A 20280-nucleotide genomic window follows, 5' to 3' on the forward strand; every position below is an offset into this window, starting at 1 on the left:
TTTTCCTGTGTTTCTCCATGTTCCAAATGAAAATTAAAAAGGGATCCCTTTCCAGGTTTCCCTAACCTTCGCTAGAAAACAAGGTTGATGCTGCATTTTATTGTCTTTGTTGCATTTAAATTAGTGGGGTTATTTTGTATTTTAATACAGTATTTTGGGGAACATAGGAAACTGTTTGCTACAGAGACTGTTAATTGTTCTAGCTCATTACGGTGTACTCTGACTGTCAGTTTCTTTCCAGGGATTCAGACAATGAATTCTCTAAGCCCTACCTGTAGATGCCAGGAATTAAGCCTGAGACCTTCTGCTGGGGGTGGGAGAAAGATTTGATTTAGCTTGCATTTAAAGGCAAACTTACTGAATTTGCACCTTCCAAAACACTACATGAACCAAAACAGCAGCCATCCTTCGAAATTTGCACTTCTCTGAATTTTGCAGTCCAGTTCTCCAGGTGAGTAATATGTGCAAAATACATATATTAGAGTAAATGGTGCATAAGAATGCACGTTTTTTAAAAAATAAAAAATAAAATGCATAAATGTGTTCAAATAGAGGAAATTGCTTTGCAAAATATTACTATTATGTAAAAGAAATGTAAACATGCGCATATTAGAAGAAAATAGCACTAACCTGAGGACACCTCTGTGGGAAGGGAGTTCCACAACCTAGGGGCTGCCACAGAGAATCATAATAATAATTCAGTTGTTAACCTAACATGCTGATTCTCAAACCGTGTTCTGTGGGAACTGTGACCTCTTCAAAAACCTTATCAGGGCGGATCAGCGAGATCAATAATTGGAAGCAAACTTCCCTGAAAGAAAGCTTTCCAACCACTGCAAATCTTCCCCTGCAATGCACAACCCACAGATGAGTCTTGCTAATGTTTGTTCACAGTTCACACAAAGCAGTCTAGACTGTCCATGAATCTTTACTTCTTCCTTCTTTTCTTAATCATTCATGTACATGTCAGAAGATTATGAAGAGATCTATGGATGGAAAGCTTTCCATAAGTGAAATAAATCAATCAATAAATAACTGATTACTCACAAGAAATGTCCAGGAAGAACATAAATTTAAAAGTTTATTTTTAATAGCAGTATATTTGTATTCCTTTATAATGAGAAGATCCCAGTACACATACATCCATTCAACAATGCTGTAAGTAGCCAGCTGCTGAAAAAAGTCGATATTTTATTAAAATGTTATAGTTTTGTCACTTTCAGACTTTCAGATGGATGTAAAGCCACAAACACAGCCAGCTTTCAACGGCAAAATGCTTAACACTGAGGACTTCTGAGGTATTGGTAATAGCATTTACAAACAAATATTTACAAGTGGTTGTGTGTGTGTGTGTGTGTGTGTGTGCATCTTCACACATTTTCCCCAAAGGTTCAGAGATCACACACATAGGTACTGTGCAATCCTATCCAAGCCTACACAGAAGTAAGCGCCACTGAGGTTGCTGTGGCCTAATCCCAGGTAAGTAGGTACAGGATTGTCTTCTAAATACAAATTTAATTTCTGTGAATCACATTGCTCCTAAATAGGTGCATATACGTGCACATAATGTGTGGCTTTGCAGCAAGAATAATGGGTGCGGAACTGCCCCCTAAAAAGTTCAATGGAAGTTCTCATTTGCTCCAAGGAGGTTGCTGTTTCACCCTATGGTTCCATATATAGGGTTACTGATGAAGAAAATAGTGGTCTAATGATATGTGATTCCAGCCATGTGAACCCAAATCCACTACGAAAAAGCAAATGTGACAGAGACAACCTGCTAAGCATTTTAAATGTGTTTTCTCATATAATTACTTATAAATGGAATTACTGTGAGATTAATTATAGACCTGATTATTTTGACAAAGAGTTCAACTTCCGATTTACACACATAAAAGTAAAATCAGGATTAACATACAAAAGTTATCTGTGCAGTTGTGGGAAATCTTGTACTGGAAGCTAATCAGCCAGCAACACTAAGGGCTAATGGTGCAACCAATTCAAATGACAATGAAGTACTTGATCCATGGTTGTTTGCACCATAAACTTTATAATGAGGTCTTTTACCTTTGGGCGCTAGGTGTCTTCAAAGCATAATTGTCATTTGGCTTTTATTTGTATAATAAAATACATCTTCCCCTTAACTTTTGTCATTCAGCCTCTCCATTGGGATGGAAGCATGTATGGAATGCAATTATTGTCAAAGGACATGCCATAAACCTTCATCATTTGAACGCTTTCTTTGGACATTTTTGTGTGTGGTTGCCATGCAAAATAAACCTACATGTGTAACCATTTAATTTATTTTTTAACACTCTAAGCGGTGGACTCCAACTTCCATCAGCCCCAGCTAGCATAGCCAATGGTTGGGGTTGATGTGATCTGTAGTCCAATAACATTTGAAAGACCACAGGTTGTGGAAGGCTGACTTATGGGGAGATCAAAGAAGGTTTGCTTGTCCTAAAACTACATTTCCTACCACAACTGTTTCATATGCTAGAGAGTCTTCTTCTTGGGATGGTGGGCCCTGCTGCATTTGTGGGTTGCAATTCCCTCCTGATCTCCCTGTACCCAGATGCCTGGAAATGGCAGCTGCCATTCACCCAATTTTTCTGACCCTTAGTTTTGCAACAAGCATTTGCACTGGGAATTGGAGGCGTCTCACTTTTTGAGTCCAGAGAACTTTGGTTTACGCTTAGACTCCCTGCACTTTTGGACGAATAATTGTAAAGCATTTTTAGGAAGGCCGACTTGGTATTTGTCTCTTGCTTATACTGTATGATGTAGCACTTGGGGAGGAATGTACAGCACAGGATCCCATAGTTGGATATTAAAATGACAATGATTTCCACCGCTGGCAAGTACTTGCCAAAAGTAGTTGTGTAGACGGGGATAAATGTAATCCACGCAATGAAGTAGATTAGCATGCCAAACGTTATGAATTTGGCTTCGTTGTAGTTCTCAGGTAGCTTCCTACCTTTGAAGGCGCATATGAAGCATATGAATGCCAAAAGAGCTATATAACCCAGCATGATCCCCAGGGCTACAGCCGAACCCTCGTTACATTCCAGGATAATAACTCTCCGGATGGAGAAGTTCTCATCCACAAAAGGGCTTCGAATGCTGATCCAGACAGCACAAATCATGACCTGAATCCCCGTGCAAAAGGACACGATGGGAATCGGCTTGTAGAGGCCCTTCAGCCATTTTTGTAACTTGGGATCAAAGCTGAAGGCCAGCAGGATTTTCAGAGACTTAATTAAAATGCACGAAATGCAGAGCGCAAAGCTGATGCCAAAGAGAGCTTGCCGGGTTTTACATTTGTACGCCATGGGCTTGCCGATGAAGAAGCCTGTGCTCACAAAAGCAAGGAAATGACAGAGGAGGATGACATAGCAGACAGTCAAGCCGCCCGATGCCTTTACAACAGGAGTGTCCACATTTCTAGTAAATATTATGATAATGCTGCAAATCAACACAATTCCAAGGACAGAGAGTACCAGTAACAAAATAGCAAACCAGTCATTCCAGTTGAGGTACTGAACCATCTTCCTATAGCACCTCGAACTGTTCACAGGGGCCCAGTGTGTCCTGTTGTTGCATAAAATGCAGTAATCCATATCTGTGCAGAGAGAAACAAGAGACTTCTTGACAACTAGCCCCTAGCAGTGCTGTGCATCATATTGAAGAGATTAGGGCAATTAAATGCACAATTGTGGTCCATTATAATGAACTCATTTTGTTTTGAGAGCCAAATCATATTATTAGCAAACAACAACTGCATTTATAGACTGATCAATAGCCTATCTTTGTGAGCAATGTAAAAATATATACATGCATATAGAAAAATAATACAATCATGTTAGATCCATTACATTCAGTAACATGAGGCTCCCCATGGGTACCACAGCACCCTCAGATGCATCTCTTGGCACCTTCTAAAGCCCATTTCCCAATGCTGTTTTAACTGAGGGGTTTTTGGTCTTTGTGGTGTTGGGGGTACCTATTTTTTGGAGGGGGTTTTGCCTGTTTTTTATTTTTATTTGGTTTTTGAGGGGTGCATATGATTTTGAGGTGGTGTCTGAGGATCACCAGTTGTTACCCTGTGAAATGGGTGCTCTGTGGTGCCCACAACAGTTTATTAGATTTCCAAATGTGCCCTCAGGTAAATCAAGTACCCCTGATTTAAGTTAATGTAGTCACACCGAAGCCAGGCCTTTTCAACTGGAACTGGGATTCAGGTGTTCCAGCAGAGGACTGGTGCCCATGCCACTTAACTGAGTCACAATGGCTAGAAATAGAGGACACTTCACTTCAGTGCTTTTTCAGAAAATGTACTTTAGTTGGATTGTGCATGTGAATACAGGTTGCTTTTGTCTGCCCCCCACCTGCCACCCCACAATTTCTATGGCTCCTGAAACAATCAACAATATGTTTTATTCACAGAAAAATACATTAAAATTATTATTCTTAAGCAAACATTCTGTTCTGATAAAGCCTAAATTCATTCAGATTCCACACCTGATTTATTAGTGTAATAGTTTTCGGGGCAGCTTATACACTCGTAGCAGCAGGTATGTGGGCTTGCGGAAACTTTCTTCACCTGTCCTGGGCTGCATTTGCTGGAGCATTTGGACTGAATGTTCTGCAAAACAAAAGAGGCAAACAAAACCTGGAGATCTTGCATTCTAAAATAATCAACAATGACCCTCTCCCATCAACCGGAGGGCACCCTTTGTGTGGCCGCGCGCAGCACCCCAATTCCTGAGACAACGGCAGAAGTTCCTGGTCCACCTCCCCATGTCACAGCCCTTTGAGGTTCCAGCCAAATCTCAGTTCTAATGAACCTATCTGTGGTGGGGGGAGGTGGAGCTCTTCACGTAGTTAAAAGGGGTGGAGCCTACCTGACAGCACACAGTTGGCTCCCCCATTAAAGGGGCTGAGTTGGAGGGGAGTCACTGGCCATACACTGAAAGGTTGTCAGTGCACTCTCCCGTGTTGCGGTGAAATGGGGGCGGGCACTCTGCATAAACAAACTTTTGGAAAGTTTGGAACTTTCATTAGTCGTGTTGAGCTTAAGTCCCATTGATTTCAGTGGGTCTACTCAAATCATGACTAAGTCTTGATCCAAGTTTAAGCATGCATGACATATGCAAATTGTGGGTCTTGGGTGTACATTTAGCATGCACACTGTATTTTGCGAATCACACAGCATCCACTTGCAGCTTGCACCAATTCCTGCCTATTTAGAATTACAAGCTCATCACAACTGACATTGGATAAAATGCTGTTGGTGTAACCATCACATTAATACCATTCTGTTCAATAAGTCAGTTGTAATGACATCCTCTTCTGTTTTGTTTCCCTAGTTGCTGCTTTCCATTCTTTCAACCAAAAAATTTGAAAACAAGAGGATAAATCCAGAAGGGCTTAAAACACCTTTGGTTTTATCTGTGTGCCTCTAAATACCTTTAGATTCAGGAACTCCATTTCATCTTCCTCATCTGCAAAGATGAAGTCATCTTTCTCAAGGTCGTACTCTGCTATGTTGGAAATCACCATCCGCCCATCAATTTCCTTCCAAACCAGCACATCATAGCCTGTGTTGATGTCTCCGTGAGAGTCGAAATAGACTTCCCTTTCATTGTCAGTGAACCTGATTTCTTTCAGTTCTTCAAGCAACTGCAGGGATAAAAGTGAATAGTGATGCAAACCAGTGCTTAGGGAAGAGAGATGGCATATAGTAGCATTTTATAGAGGGGCAGTACAAATCAAAAATATATCAGAAGAAAAAGAAATGCTTCCAGAGGTCAGATCACGTCACTCATTATAGTCGTATCTGGGCAACTTGATTTTTATCAGTTTGCAGAAAGGATTCCCAATAAAAAAATGATTCTATAATTACTTGTTATGTGATTAATCTCTATCAGACTGATCACGGTGTGACTGATCTCACCTCTTTGCTGATATGTTTTATTCCCAGATTCATCTTTCCTGAGTATTTTAGAATGTCCAGATTCCATTTTCCAATTTGGAATCGTGTTTATTATGGGCATGAAAAGCAGCTCTAAGAATCACTTGTGAAGCTGCTTTCCCATTAACAAAGTAGAGCTGGAAAAGGATCATTCTGGGGGGAAGTTGTCAAAGTGTTGAATATTCACATTTACTAGTCTAATGTTATTGCCCTATGGCTAATGCTTTCAAGGCGCAAGAGGTAAACTATTCTTTTTAAAGTACTCTGAAGTCTAATTTCATAAACAAAAGTTTAAAATTGAAGACATTCAAAATGAAGAAAAAATGTATCCAAATGTTTCATAAATTTCCTATTTGTGTATGACATTTCATTTCTCCTCTGCTAAAAAAATGTAACCTTGTGGTCTGGGAGTGGAGGAGAAATTAGATTCAGTTCTCATTTAAAGGTGAATCTGAGAACTGAAACACAGCTATCCTTGGGAATTTGCACTTTTCTGAATTTTGCGATGCAGTTGTCCAACCAAATAATGTTTACAAAAAAATGTATATATGAGGGGAAAGTGTGCATTTAAAAATGAAGACATTAGTGAAGATAACAAAAATGCATTGTATCAGGGAAAATTGCTTGCAAAAATATGTACATTAGTGAAAAGTCCATACTGATGCTGATTTTAAAAATAAATAAATCACAAATTGCACCAGAAACATGTAGAACCGAAAAAAGTTTTCTTAAAAATGAAAAACTGAGAGAAATGAAATTGATAGATCCTTCTACCCCTTAGTATATCTTTCCCTGAAAAAAGAAGTTTAGGCAACAACAAAAATCTTTCTTCAGTCACAGAAGGTCAAAGAAAGCTAAAGGGTCACATGCAGTCATGGTGCTTCAACTTTGTTTATCTTAAAATAAACGTTGGTTAACTATGTAAAAAATGCAGAAGAGAGTACTGCTGCCCAGGTCCCTAGATAAAGGCGGTCAATTCTCATTTATTTGCCTAATGTTCCTCTCTAGCTTTGGCTGCCTCCACATTGGGCATTTACTGCGGAATGGACACACTTCGTTCACTCATTTTTTATGGGGCACCTGCACAGTGTCATGAACAAAATATCCCCCTTTCATGTTTTCCCCTATTTCTTTTCAGAGGTTAGGAACATCAGAGTTCTTTTTAAATCAATAGAAAAGTTGTGCGGTTTCTATTCTGGTCAATTGGATCGCTCTATTTTTCAGATTGTGCTTTTCTATGTCCTGTCTGTCCTCTCTTGGAATAAACCTCACCAGTTTAACACTTCCCTTTCCAAATAGCATTGCCTTTATATCTCCTTTTCCCATCTAAATTGCAGCTGGGGATGGCAGAGAGGGGATATGGAGTGCTTAGCGTTCCCCACAGCCCACGGTCCCAAATAAAATTACCCGATTCCCAGGCCAGGCCCAATACATTTTTCTGCCCAAGGCCAAGGGCAAGATGGTACCCCTTCATTCCACATATAGAAACTGACTGGACTAGCAGTTAAATCTTACTTTAACAATAGCAACAGAAATGTCTCCTCCAGTGTACCTGAGGACAGCAAGCTAGTTTAGGGCTCACAGGACAGGCCCATGGCACTCATAGCTGTACATTCCCAACAGAGGAGAATGGCTGGGAATCCCACTATGCCCCTTTCCCCAACAACTGCTGTCTGAGGTACAATTCACACAGTGGTTTAACAATTAATCCGTGTCCCCGGCCAGCCTTGTTTTACATCGTTATATGCATTCTGATATTGATAATATTATATGCATATACATTCCTGGTTTCCTAAAGAAAGCAACACACAAACACATGTATGTATGTATGTATGTATAAAAATCCTGATGTATTCATGCTTACAAAATTATGCTTCAAAAACATAGTTCCACAGGAGGGTTGACTCATCTATGTAAACCACTTTTAGCTATTATATAAATTTGGTGAAATAAATATGTTGTGCAGATTTTTTTGCAAATGATTTCACATTGAATTGCGCAAGTGGCTTGGTCATAAGTGGGCACCCAGTACAGGAAGAGGTCTGGTGCAGGACAATGCTCACTCAGATCCATGTAAAACATATTATTCCTCCATCCCTAACTCAGACTGAATATGCTGTGGGAGGAGATCTGCAATACTGTATAACACTAACGGAAATACTGGACAGATCTTCTTCACATGGAGGGATCTGGGAAGCTCGGGGTGGGGGGGGAGACTTGAAAGCACCCTCACCACACAACACAAAACCCAGAATGTTTTGGGAAAGCCATAACAGTAACATTTTCATAAAATGGATATCAATATATGTGTTGTAGCGATGTGATTTTAAGAATGTCCTCTGGATACTTAGGTAAAGAAGAACAACATTAGTTGTGTGTCAACACTAGAGCAAAAGATTCTGATTACCACAATATAGTCTCAGCACTGCAGCAATGTCTGATCCCAGACCCCACATGACCCTTCAGCATGAAGACTCAAAAACCCAGAGATTCATGCATATTAATACGCTCACCGGATCAACGTATCTCAAACAGTGTCAAAATGTAGGTGAGGAGATTTGCAGAAGGAACAAAACCAGCTGGTTGGGTTTGTTCTGGACAGATTGTGGTCTTCTTTATTACAAATATTTATATGCTGCCTATTGTGAAAACATCAGGGTAGTTTACAACACGAGTTGAAAAAACAGTGGCAATAAAATAAACCCAGCAGCATTAACAGCCAGTACAAAACAATTCAGAGGTGATATGATAGCCACCTTCAAATATCCGAAAGGCTGTCACATGGATGATGGAACAACCTGCTGCTCTGGAGGGTAGGACCCGAACCAATGGATTCAAATTACAAGAAAGGACATTCCAACTAAACATTAGGAAGACCTTTCTGGTGTTATGAGCTGTTCAGCAATGGAATGGACTACTTTGGAAGGTGTGGACTCTCCTTCATCTGGGGGTTTTAAGCAGAGCTTGGATTAACATCTCTCTTGGATGCTTAAACTGAGATTCCTGCATGGAATGGGGTAGAACTAGAACCCTCGGGGTCCCTCACAGGTATACAAATATATGATTGTATGAAAATTAAACTTTTAAAGAAGTTATGGGTGGGGAAAGCTGCCATCAGTAACCTGCACAGGCCTCAGTAAGGTTTCAGCAGGTGTGTTGCCCTGGGATTGCAATTTTATCTCAACATCCAGTTCTCCCCAAGATTAAGCAGAAATAATTGTAAAGAAGATAACAGGATTTTTGGGAGGGAATATAAAATGAGGGATGCAATACTTTCTGAAAAGTTGATTAATAATTTTTTTCTATTCTTGAGCAAAAAGTTTGTTCATGAAGCATAATGACCCACCTGTATGAACTGGCATTCATTTTCAGGGGTTAAGCTCGGATAGGTTTCAGCTAAGATTTTTAAAATCTTGTTGAGACTTTTTGGCAGTGATTTATACAAATGTTAAAGAAGAAGAAGAAGAAGAGTTTGGATTTGATATCCCGCCTTTCACTCCCCTTCAGGAGTCTCAAAGCGGCTAACATTCTCCTTCCCCTTCCTCCCCCACAACAAACACTCTGTGAGGTGAGTGGGGCTGAGAGACTTCAAAGAAGTGTGACCGGCCCAAGGTCACCCAGCAGCTGCATGTGGAGGAGCGGAGACTCAAACCCGGTTCCCCAGATTACGAGACTACTGCTCTTAACCACTACACCACACTAAAGTTTAAGTCAAATGTATCAAATCTTTAAGCTGCTGCAACCCCGGTAGAGTAACGAGAATGAAAATATCAAATTGTTCAAGTAATACCCTCTTGAAGTAATGCCCAATGGTTTGTGCTTGGAAATGTTGGAAAGGAAGAGATGAAAAGCGTGGAAAAATATGTGTAATAAAAATATGTTTAAACCATACCTCCCAAGGGGCAAAAGCATAAGGGTCTTTGCAGTTTCTGGCCCTGCACTGATTCCGAATCGCATTTGCAATTGCATACACAGCTAGCATGGTGCTATGGATAAATCCTGGTTCGATGTTTGCAATGAGAAATTCCTCTCTCCGAAACTGGTTACTTGGTTTAGTGCGGTTCTGTAGAACTCTCTCAACAGAGTAATTACCAATGCACTTGCTCAAATCTTGATCATTTATATGCGAGCATGCTGCCATAAGAGTGTTGTATTCCACTGAGAATGTGTTGTTTCCATTGGGGGCTGTATGTAGATTGCTCAAGAAGTCGTGGAAAGATGACATGTTGCCACTTTTGAACGTAAATCCAACCACTTTCCCCAGGCGACTGATATTTGGAATGGTGCTAATCTTGACAGCTGCTGACCAGTTATCACTTGCAATCCAGGTCTTATTTATGTTCCTCTCAATTGCTTTTCGGAACAATCTCATTACGTGGAATTGCCTGAGAAAGACAACAATGACGTTTACCCTGGTTTCCTTGACAATCTTCTCAAGAGCTTGATTAATTTTGCCATGAATGGTGCTGTCCGAGAGATAAGCTGGCAGCATTTCTTTAAATGCAATGCAGACATTGTTTGCCATTGCCTGTAACCCGAAGCTCTCCACAGCGAGGCGTCCAAAGTCATCGTCGGTGGCTATGATTCCAATCCAGTTCCACCCTGACCTGTGGATCAGTCGTGCCATCGCTTTCGTCTGATAAGAATCACTAGGCACGGTGCGCAGAAAAGTCGGGAAGCGGACTTTATCACTAAGGATTTCTGCAGTTGAAGCGTGACTCACCTGCGGAGATGACAAAACAGCTACGTTATAGACACAGGGATGCTTCGTTATAGACACAGGGTTCAAGTTCTTAGAAGCAGCAAATAAGCTGTTGCAAAGGGGGAAGCCGAGATGGCTATAATTCACTCTCTCAACTCCTGCTGCATTTTTTATCTACCGTATTTTTCGTCCTATAGGGCGCACCGGCCCATAGGACGCACCTCGTTTTTTGGGGGGGGGGAATGAATAAAAAAAAATTATTCCCCCCCCCGCTGCGGCTGCCGCCCCAAGCCTTGCGCACACCTGCCCGAAGCACGGGGCACCCTCCGGAGGGCTCCGCATGCTTTGGGCTGCAGGCTGCCGCCCCAAGCCTCGCGCGCCCGGCGGGACCTCCCGCCGGGTGCGCGAGGCTTGCGGACACTCGCCGGGGCTGCAGGCTGCTGCCCGCAAGCCTTGTGAGCCCGCGGGAACTCCCGCCGGGCTTGCAAGGCTTGCGGATAGCTTCCTGAAGCCTGGAGAGCAAGAGGGGTCGGTGCACACCGATGCCTCTCGCTCTCCAGGCTTCAGCGAAAGCCTGCATTCACGCCATAGGACGCACACACATTTCCCCTTCATTTTTGGAGGGGAAAAAGTGCGTCCTATGGGGCGAAAAATACGGTAAGTGCTCTTACGCTCCAACAGATATATGTAAGTTTGAGTGAAATGCAGCATGGTGGCCTCCTGCCACAGACACCACCAAAAGCTGCTTGAAATAGCCTTCTCCACTTATGGGCCATTGCAACACATTTTCTGGGCAGGACCCCCAAAGCATTACCACCATTTCAACATTGGGAATATCATGACTGAAAAGAGAACCCTGGTGGATCAAACCAAAGGCCTAGCTAGTCCAGTTTCCTGCTTTCACACTAGCCAACCTTACACAGCCACCTCATTGGTTTCAAGCAATGCACTCCTCTAACAAGGGTGTTGGAGGATTCTGGTTTGCTCTACCTTTGAAACTTACCTGACACACACACACACATCCCTGCAAAACAACAACCCATGCATGGATTGGACACAGAAATGTGAATTAGAGTGCATAATCTATGAGCTGATACACACATGGGTCCAACAACCTAACAACAATACAATGACATTACATTATGGACATTATAACATATGGTTGCACCCTGAGAGCATTTAAAAATACTTCTTTAACTGGATAAACATGGTAAAGTTACTAGCTGTTCTAAGCAGTTGATTATTTAGAAAGAAAGAAAGTAAGAACAATGACAATCTTCTAACCCCTTCATAAGTACAGTGGACACTCGGTTTGCGAACGTGATCAGTGCGGGAGGCACGTTCGCAACCCCCAGCATTTGCAACCCACAGCGCCGTGTGTGCTGACATGCGAGTCGCGATTCAGTGCTTCTGCGCATGCACAGAGTGCAATTTAGCGCTTCTGCACATGCGTGAGTGCCGAAACCCAGAAGTAACCTGTTCCGGTACTTCTGGGTTCGGCGCAGTGCGCAACCTGAAAACATGCAACCTGAAGCGTCTGTAACCCGAGGTATGATTGTACCCAGTTTTTATTTTTAGTAGAATTGTGCAGATTTGAAGGGTTTTTTATATATATATCCACATGTAAATGGGGTAGCATAGATTCTTTCTGTACATAGGAAAAACTGACAGGATGGAAATAGGCTGTTTCATCCTCCGCTATCTTTAAAATGCATATCCCAGAGTAAGGATGTCCAACAGAGCATGCACCACTCTCCTTATCTGCATGGTGGGCTGAATCCAAGAGAAATTTCTTCTAACTGAACTTCAGCTGTATTTTAGGCTGGTAGCAAGACTTTGCACTTGCCTGGAGACGCAAATGAACATATTACTTCATCTCGCCAGGTGAACAGTAGAGTTCGCATTCAGATAGAAATGTTTTCTTAGATTAAGGATTTTCAAAACCTGCTTCTTGAAACTCTACATTTGCTTTTTTAAACTCATTTCATGCAGGTCAGAGTGAGGGTTGGTATCATGGCTGGCAGCCAGTACCCTGCATGACGCGCCCCCCCGCCCCCCAAACACCAACACCACAGAGTCCTCTGCAACACATAGAGATTCTGTGGCTGACATTCAAAGAGATATGGAAAGGGTTACCCAAGGATAGGTCATCTGAAAAAAACAACAACGCATTCATTCTATTGAATGAAAACATCTGGGCTAATGCAGTGTTTTGTTTCTACATACCATTCATACTGTCGCTACAGTTTCTGTTCAGTTTGAAGATTAACTGTGCACACACCATATCTTTAAAGCACATCCAAAGCACATTTCCCCACTGGAAGAATTCTGTGCATGGTGCTTTACCCCACACAGAGTTGCAATTCCCACCAACCCTTAAAATCTAGTGCCCAAAATTCTTTGAGGGGGAAAATGTGCTTCAAATGCACTTTGAAGTTATATTGTGCACTCAGCCCATGTCCCCCCCCCCCAATTCAAGCAGGAACACACGAGGCAGCTGCCATGCGGTGGCTGCTGTTAATTGCAACATGTGGTACGTGGTGGCAAGAAATCTCTATTCAGCGGCTCACCTTACAGACTGTGCAACTTTCTCAAAGCTTTCATTGAGGCAGCTAGGAGGGCAGATATCTTGTTGTGGGGTAAAGTCTCCTGATCTGATAGTGGGCTGCATATAAACAGCTCAGCACATGACAGAACCAGTATGTGGCTGCCAGTTGTGATGTGTGCACCCTATTGGAGACTCTTAAAACATGTTTATGTTCATAGATCTTTATATGGTTTTGTTAAGTCTTTCAATCCAGGGTTTTGTGTTTCTTTTAGAATTGCGGTTCACTGAAATATAAACAGCTCGCAACCACATATATGGGGGGGGGGTCAGTTGGCATGTTGATTACTGCAAATGGGATATTAAGTCATTCAAGCCTGACTTACTGCTAATCCCTACATGTGTGTGTGCATGGTGGTGGTGGGGGGTTGATGTTTGTTTTGTTTGCCTACGCACACATTTGCTATCCTTCTTGGCAGCTACATAGCTGCAGCACCAGGGTGAATCAAGATAAAACAATCAAGTAAGATGAACAAAAACCTGTGGTGCCAAATGACTTGTCTTTGTGAGAAGATGCAAAAATGTTGTTGGCACGCAGCCCTGTTGTTTTCTGTCAGATTGCTTGTGGAGATCACATCGTTGAATTGTCGCTCACCTCAATAAACATACCTTCTGACATTCAGCAGTGCAACAGGGGAGGAGCCTAGGATCTTGACCATGTGCAAGGGAACACCAGCATCAAGAGCCTGCTTTGACTCCCAGCTGGTGGGTGGCGCACCAGCCTCAGTTTGAGCTGGCTCCTCCTCCAGTTCAGAACGATGACAGTCCCCTGGTATTCTAAAGCAGTGGTGGGGTCTCTTTAGCCCGCAAGCCTAATTAGCTGCCCCTGCCCCAGCCATTTTGGCCAAGCCATATCTACCTGTCAAATATGACATCATACATATGTTAGGTGTAGGACAGGTAAAGAACTGGCCGAAAGGGAGATTGCAAAGCACAGTGCATCTGAATCAAAGACTAAGGCTTAGTGCACAATTACATAGAAGCAAGCTACACTGCCAGGGTGTCTCACTCTGTGTGCTGTCTTAGGTCATTGAAACTCCTGCTCAGTCAACAACAGGTTGGGTGATTCCACTGAGCACCAAAGGTATGTCATTCCCATCAAAGTCTCACGATCCACATCACACCAAATTCATGGCAATAAAGTTGTGGCCTTCTTTCTTTACCCCATGTTAAAATATGATAACCAAGAAATAAGCATATTGTTTATTTAGTACTCTAGAATGTTGTCCCTTCCATGTTGCTATATACCCACCATCCAAGCCATCTTATAATTATATTCAGAGTCCTATAATTTCATTAAAACACTCCTCCTGTTGAAAGCAAGAAGCTCTTTTTCATAGTGACTTACCTGTGGTATAAGCTGCAAATTCAATACTCTGGCAACCGACATAGATACTTCTGAATAGGTGGCACCTATGACAGCTTTGACTCTGGGCATATAGTCTGAATAGTTGCACCTGAATTCCACGAGGTCTTTTGAGGCATTGAACTTGGACAGGAACCTCAGAGCTGCAGCCATTGCCCTGGTGACCTCTGCACAGGTGTCATAGATTTCATACCCCAATTTAATTCCAGGTAAGAGTGTAGAGTTGTTGATTGTTTCTATTGCATGGACCATTGCAAGGCTCTGAAGAAACACTTGAACTTCAAAGCTGTCAAGAAACACATAAAGTCCGTTATTGTTATGTCACCCAAATTCACTTCACATGATATGAAATTAATATGTGCAGTGTGCATATGTTGAGAGTGTATCCACCATGGAAGGTTATGACATTTTGTAGTCTTTGAAATTCATGTCAGATCTCTAGAGAAAGATGGCGCCCCTCCCAATGCTGTTAGCTTACACTGCCCCAAACCTCAGCTCTCTCTCTCTGTGTGTCTTTCTCCTCCATACTGCTTCTGTTGTTTTTCATTCACAGCTTAATAAGGATGAGTCACACCCCCAACTGTCTCCTACCCTTTTGGGCCATTGACCTAACATAAGATGTGTCTGGAATCTTTGCCACTGGTGACAAGGAGCATCTGCAGTCATTCTGACCTCATTAACTTTCTCTCACCTCCTCCATCTCACAACACAAACACACACGCGCACACACACACACACACACACACACACACACAGTATCAAGAAATTGGTCTAGCTCATACTTTTCTTAAAACAGTAGCAGCTTTTTCTGTAGAAGATAAATGAGCAGGTTCATAGACATTAAACACATAAATGTTGAGATACATAAAAATACATATAAATTTAAAAACCATTTTCAATTCTGCAGTTTGCCTTTAAAGGTGAACCTACCTAATTCACACAAAACAATGAGAACTGAAAAACAGGGCATCCTGCGAAATTTGCACTTCTCTGAATTTTTCAATGCATCTCCCTGCCAAGTACTGTGTAATGCATGCACTACAGTAAAATAAGCATAAAAATGAATACGATTGTGAAAGTAACATACAAAATGCATTATATTGGGTAAAATATCAATATCTGTGAAAATAACAATATTTGTGAAAATATGTTTTACAAAAATACATATATTAGGCAAAACTGCACACAAAAAGTGTGTATCAGGAGGAATGCTTATTAAATTTCATGTTGACTTTTTTCAATGCAAACTGACACGGAAATGTGGAGAACTGCACTCAAGACTGGAAACATGAGAAAGTGTGAGAAACCAAAACTGACAGATTTGCCCATCCCTACGTATGAACTCTCCACAAACAAAATGGAATGCTTTTTTAATAAATAGTTGACATTGTCTAATCTCCTTAGAAATAAATTGGGATGAATGCTCAATACAGCTGTCATCTTGAAGTGATCCCAGTCTCTTCTGTTGCTGTAATTTGTAAGATCCTGCCTTAATCTCACTGCTGGAGCATGCCTCTAGGGTGCACCAATTGGAGGGGCCTTATCCCATCCAGTAACACATTTGTGAGACACCTATGGGGTAAAGAAATCAATAAAATATATTTCCTTGCCCAGGTCTCTGCACAATGGCTGCTCTTCCAGCAGAAACATTTCCAAGCTTTCCCTCCTGCTCTTTCTCTTCCATGGGCACAAATGGGATGAAAAAAGAATCTGTCAACAGTAATCTGCAAATGACCATTCATTCTCACTTCCATCATGCACTGTACCCCCACAACCTTGCATCAACATCTGCACATTCTTTCCCCTCCCTGCATTTGTGGGACTTCTCTTCCATTTCCTTGCCCCCTCTTGCCACCATTTCCAGGATCCTAGACAGACAAAGCCTCTTGGTTCTTTGCTACAGACTGCAAATCTTCCCAGTTAAGCCCATCACCAGCTCATCTGCTTCCTGCACCCTCCTCTTATCCATGCCTAACTGCCTACTCCGTTGCTGGGCTTCTGAATATGTCCTGACTACCCTGGCAACAGCCAACACTAAACTTCTCATGTTGAGTTTCTATATGATGCTTAGACTAGAGGTTGTACTTGGGAGACCTCCAGTCTGTCTGCTCATGCTTACCTTAAAGTCAATGTGAAGTTGTTGTTACTACTAGTACTAGTACTGCTGCTGCTGAAACAACTTGAACCGCTGCTACATGCTTCATTATGGCTGAACCACACCAACCCAGAATTTCTCTCCAAAGAAATGAAGTCCCACTGCCAGTGCCAGTTTTGATTTTTCCAAGTGATACAGTGTTCCTGGGTTGCAGTGCTAACGCAGGTTTGGTTTTTCTTTGAATTTATTTTCAAATTCACAGGTCAAACATAGGTAGAGGGACGGCTTAACATCCCAATAGGCAGCCAAATCCACTGCCCCACATCAGATTTCCAGAGAGGGGCACCTCCCTCCAAAAACACACTTTTCAGACATTGCTGTCTCCCTGGCTCTCTCTGTGTGCCCCACTCAGAGTCTGTTGTCTGTTGTCCAATATGCTTCTGTTGTTTTCCCACTCATATCTCGCATGCCCCTTCCCTCTGGCTGAAGGAGAATGAGAATGAGTTCATCTTCTCCAATCATCTCTTAACCCTCTTGGGCAATTTACCACCAATTTCCCTAAAAGAAGATACGCCTTGAAACTTTGTCATCAGCTATCAAGTAGCATTTGCAGCCATTCTGGCCCAATTACACAACACTCTCCTACCCAAACCCCAAATCTCACAATACTGCATATGAAGCCGTGCTGTATGGAATCCAGGGAAGGGCTCTTCAAACTGCATGTTGTTGAGAGGGGGCAATTTTGATTTGTCTTGCTAACTGTCTGGCCCCACAGAGCCCTACATTTTAAATAAGGGAAGGGACAAGAAACAGAAGGTACAAAGGAACCTGCCTCAGACTGAGTCAGACCATTCATCTCTCTTAATGTCAACAGCAGCACTCTCTCTACCTGAGGTGTAGAGGTCAGGGACTGAACTACTGTGCTTTACCACTGAGCTGCATCCTCAGGAGTCTTCTGTAACTGCCCTACAGTAATTCTGAAAGCTTTACCTGTTTCTTACGCAATTAACAGGCTCTAGCTTTCTTCTGCCCTACCTTCAAGGGGTACTGGGGAACATCCATAGGAGCCAACTCCTAGGAGCTAAGGTCTCTTTGGCCCCCCCAAAAAAATATTTGAGGGGGCTGGGGGCACCCAAAGTTGATGGGTGTTACTATTTACCATAAATGTTTGTGTGCTGCATCTTGTGATTATGTAGGGCAGGGCTTACCTGCCCCCCTCAATAATTCAAGTTGGCACCCGAGGTGGCATACATGACCCTTCCCCCTCCATACAGCACATGACTGGGACTATGTTAGACTGCAAGCTTTAGTTCAACTGGTCCATTTAGAGCTTTTGACAATTTAACTGGGGAGAGGTGATTTTAATTATATACTGGGATATATTTTAATTAGTAGGGTTGAGTATGAAGGTTATACCTATTTACTTTTGAGCCTTTCTTGTTCTGATGTTTCAATATATACAGCAGTTATGAAAAACTGCCTTTCCTTTTCACAATAGGAGTTGGAGTTTTTTTGTTATGCTAAGCTGTTATCCCAAGCATCAGTCAGTAATTCAATATTGTATCTATGTGGTGGTTTTGGTGATACACACTTATATTGAAATATAATTGATTTGTTTGTTAAAACTAAAAGAGAACAACTTACATTAAATGTAAACTGTGATTATGTGTTGAATACATTTCTGGATTACTTATATAGCCATCCTAAAAGCAGTTATGCTGCAATCCTGAAAACACTCTCTTACTGAGTAGTCACATCAGTTTCATTTGGGTAACATCAATGTAAACAGTCTATGGACAACAGGTTAATTGCCTTTTTGCTGGCACTGTCAAAATGTTGACACATCAATGCAATGTAAAGTCTACAAAGGACTGACATGGAATGATAGAAAAAGAGGTTCAGCTGTACTTTCTGAAAACACTCACATTCTGTGTCAAAAATGCTCTCTATTATTTTATGTCACTACAGTTCAAGCTTATACATTTCCACTCATAAGTAAGTCCCACTGAGTTCAATGGGATTTACTCAAAGGTAAGTCCACGCTTTTCTGGGAGTAAGTCCCATTGAACTTAGTAGGGCTTTCTCATGAGAAGACATTTATAGGTGTACATTGTCAGGCTTTAGCATGGCCAAAGTGTAAAAGTTGGATACTATGGTATAACACAGAAGAAATCCAATATACAGACTGGGTTCCAGTTATGTACTATGTTTTATGCCATATTAATATGTGGTGTATGGAGGTAATAAAAATGCAGGGGTTGATTATATACCATAAAAGAGGTGCAAGTCAATAAGACACTAACAGTGGAATCCTATGCATGCCAGTTCAAAAGTCCCATTACATTTAATGGGATCACCTTCCTGATAAGTACATATAACATTACACAACATAAGAGATAGAAAGTAATTGCAGCCTCTCACAGTCATTCATGTTAGATTTTACCCAGGCATATCAGACACACACTTTTCGTTGCTGATACGCTTTTAAGAAACAGTGATTTAAAGATTCCAAAAATGTAAATGTCCCCCCCCCCCCCGCTTTTCTCATTTACTCCATTCATGTCCATGTCATGCTGCTCTTTTCATTCTCCTGACACAGTTGATATTATTACTCACCCGGCACAATTGGCAATCACTGGCTTGAGGGGGTTTTCTTCTGAATGCAACATCTTGCCATGAATTGCAAACAAGCCTCCTATGACAACATCTCCCGGAGAGCTGGCACCCACAAAGTCATCAGAATTCCGGCAAGACTGCCCGATATTAAAGCATATCAGGAACAAAGGCATCAACACACCAAATATTGCCATGTTTCTGTTTCATTTGATCTTTAGTTGCCTTCAGTCAATTAGGTAAGCAGCCCTGCCAACAACACAGTTCCTATTTCACCTGTAAACATCAGCAAGGCACAGGGCTGTTCTGGGAGCCAAGCACGCCTTAACCAAATGCTGGTTACCAGCTCAGACGGGTCATGCTGTTTAACTGATACCACTGGACGACTTATGAGGGAGGGGGAGGTCTGGGGGAAACTGGGGGGGGGAGGGGTGTATAAAATAAGAGTGCACAACTCAAATCACTCCAGAGGGCCACTGTTTTTTACAAACTCAGGAGAGCTGTATCAGTAAATTAACTGGAGAAGGATTTTGGTGAAGCTGTATATTTTTGGTCCTCTTAATAATACACACTGGCTCCCACTCTTTTATGTAGGTTTTCAGTACCCACATTCAGAGTACCTCTTGTCGTTTTTTGTTGTTTGTCTCTGCATCTCCACCTCTTGTTTCTCTGCATACTGTTGCACACTCTTCTGTTGCATCTCATTCTCTGTCATGCTATCCCCTGCACTCTTTTTTAAAAAAATATTTTTATTAAACAATTTCAACATAACAAAATATCAGTCTGAATAATCAATTATATTATTTTCCCCCATCCCTCCACCCCCCCAGGACTTCCCTCAGCTCCCAGGTGGCTGTCACCGATGGAAGCGAAAGCTCTGAAAAAGCTCAATATGGAGGCCAAATGGCCGAAATATTGGGAAATTCTG

The 20280-nt window shown here is 41.9% G+C and overlaps 1 protein-coding gene across 1 annotated transcript; it reads right to left on the reverse strand.

Moving 5' to 3' along the window:
• Positions 1 to 1055: 1055 nt before the first annotated feature.
• On the reverse strand, positions 1056 to 19614 carry GPRC6A (G protein-coupled receptor class C group 6 member A). Its single transcript, XM_080998489.1, has 6 exons — positions 19356 to 19614; positions 14627 to 14930; positions 9864 to 10694; positions 5467 to 5679; positions 4519 to 4642; positions 1056 to 3619 (listed from the first exon to the last, which is right to left on the reverse strand). The coding sequence occupies exons 1-6, from the start codon at positions 19547 to 19549 to the stop codon at positions 2487 to 2489; spliced, it is 2799 nt and encodes a 932-aa protein (XP_080854615.1). The 5' UTR covers positions 19550 to 19614; the 3' UTR covers positions 1056 to 2486.
• Between the last annotated feature and the right edge of the window lie 666 nt (positions 19615 to 20280).

The sequence above is a fragment of the Podarcis pityusensis genome (genome assembly GCF_964106645.2).
Source record: "Podarcis pityusensis genome assembly, chromosome: 3".
NCBI classification, from domain to species: domain Eukaryota; kingdom Metazoa; phylum Chordata; class Lepidosauria; order Squamata; family Lacertidae; genus Podarcis; species Podarcis pityusensis.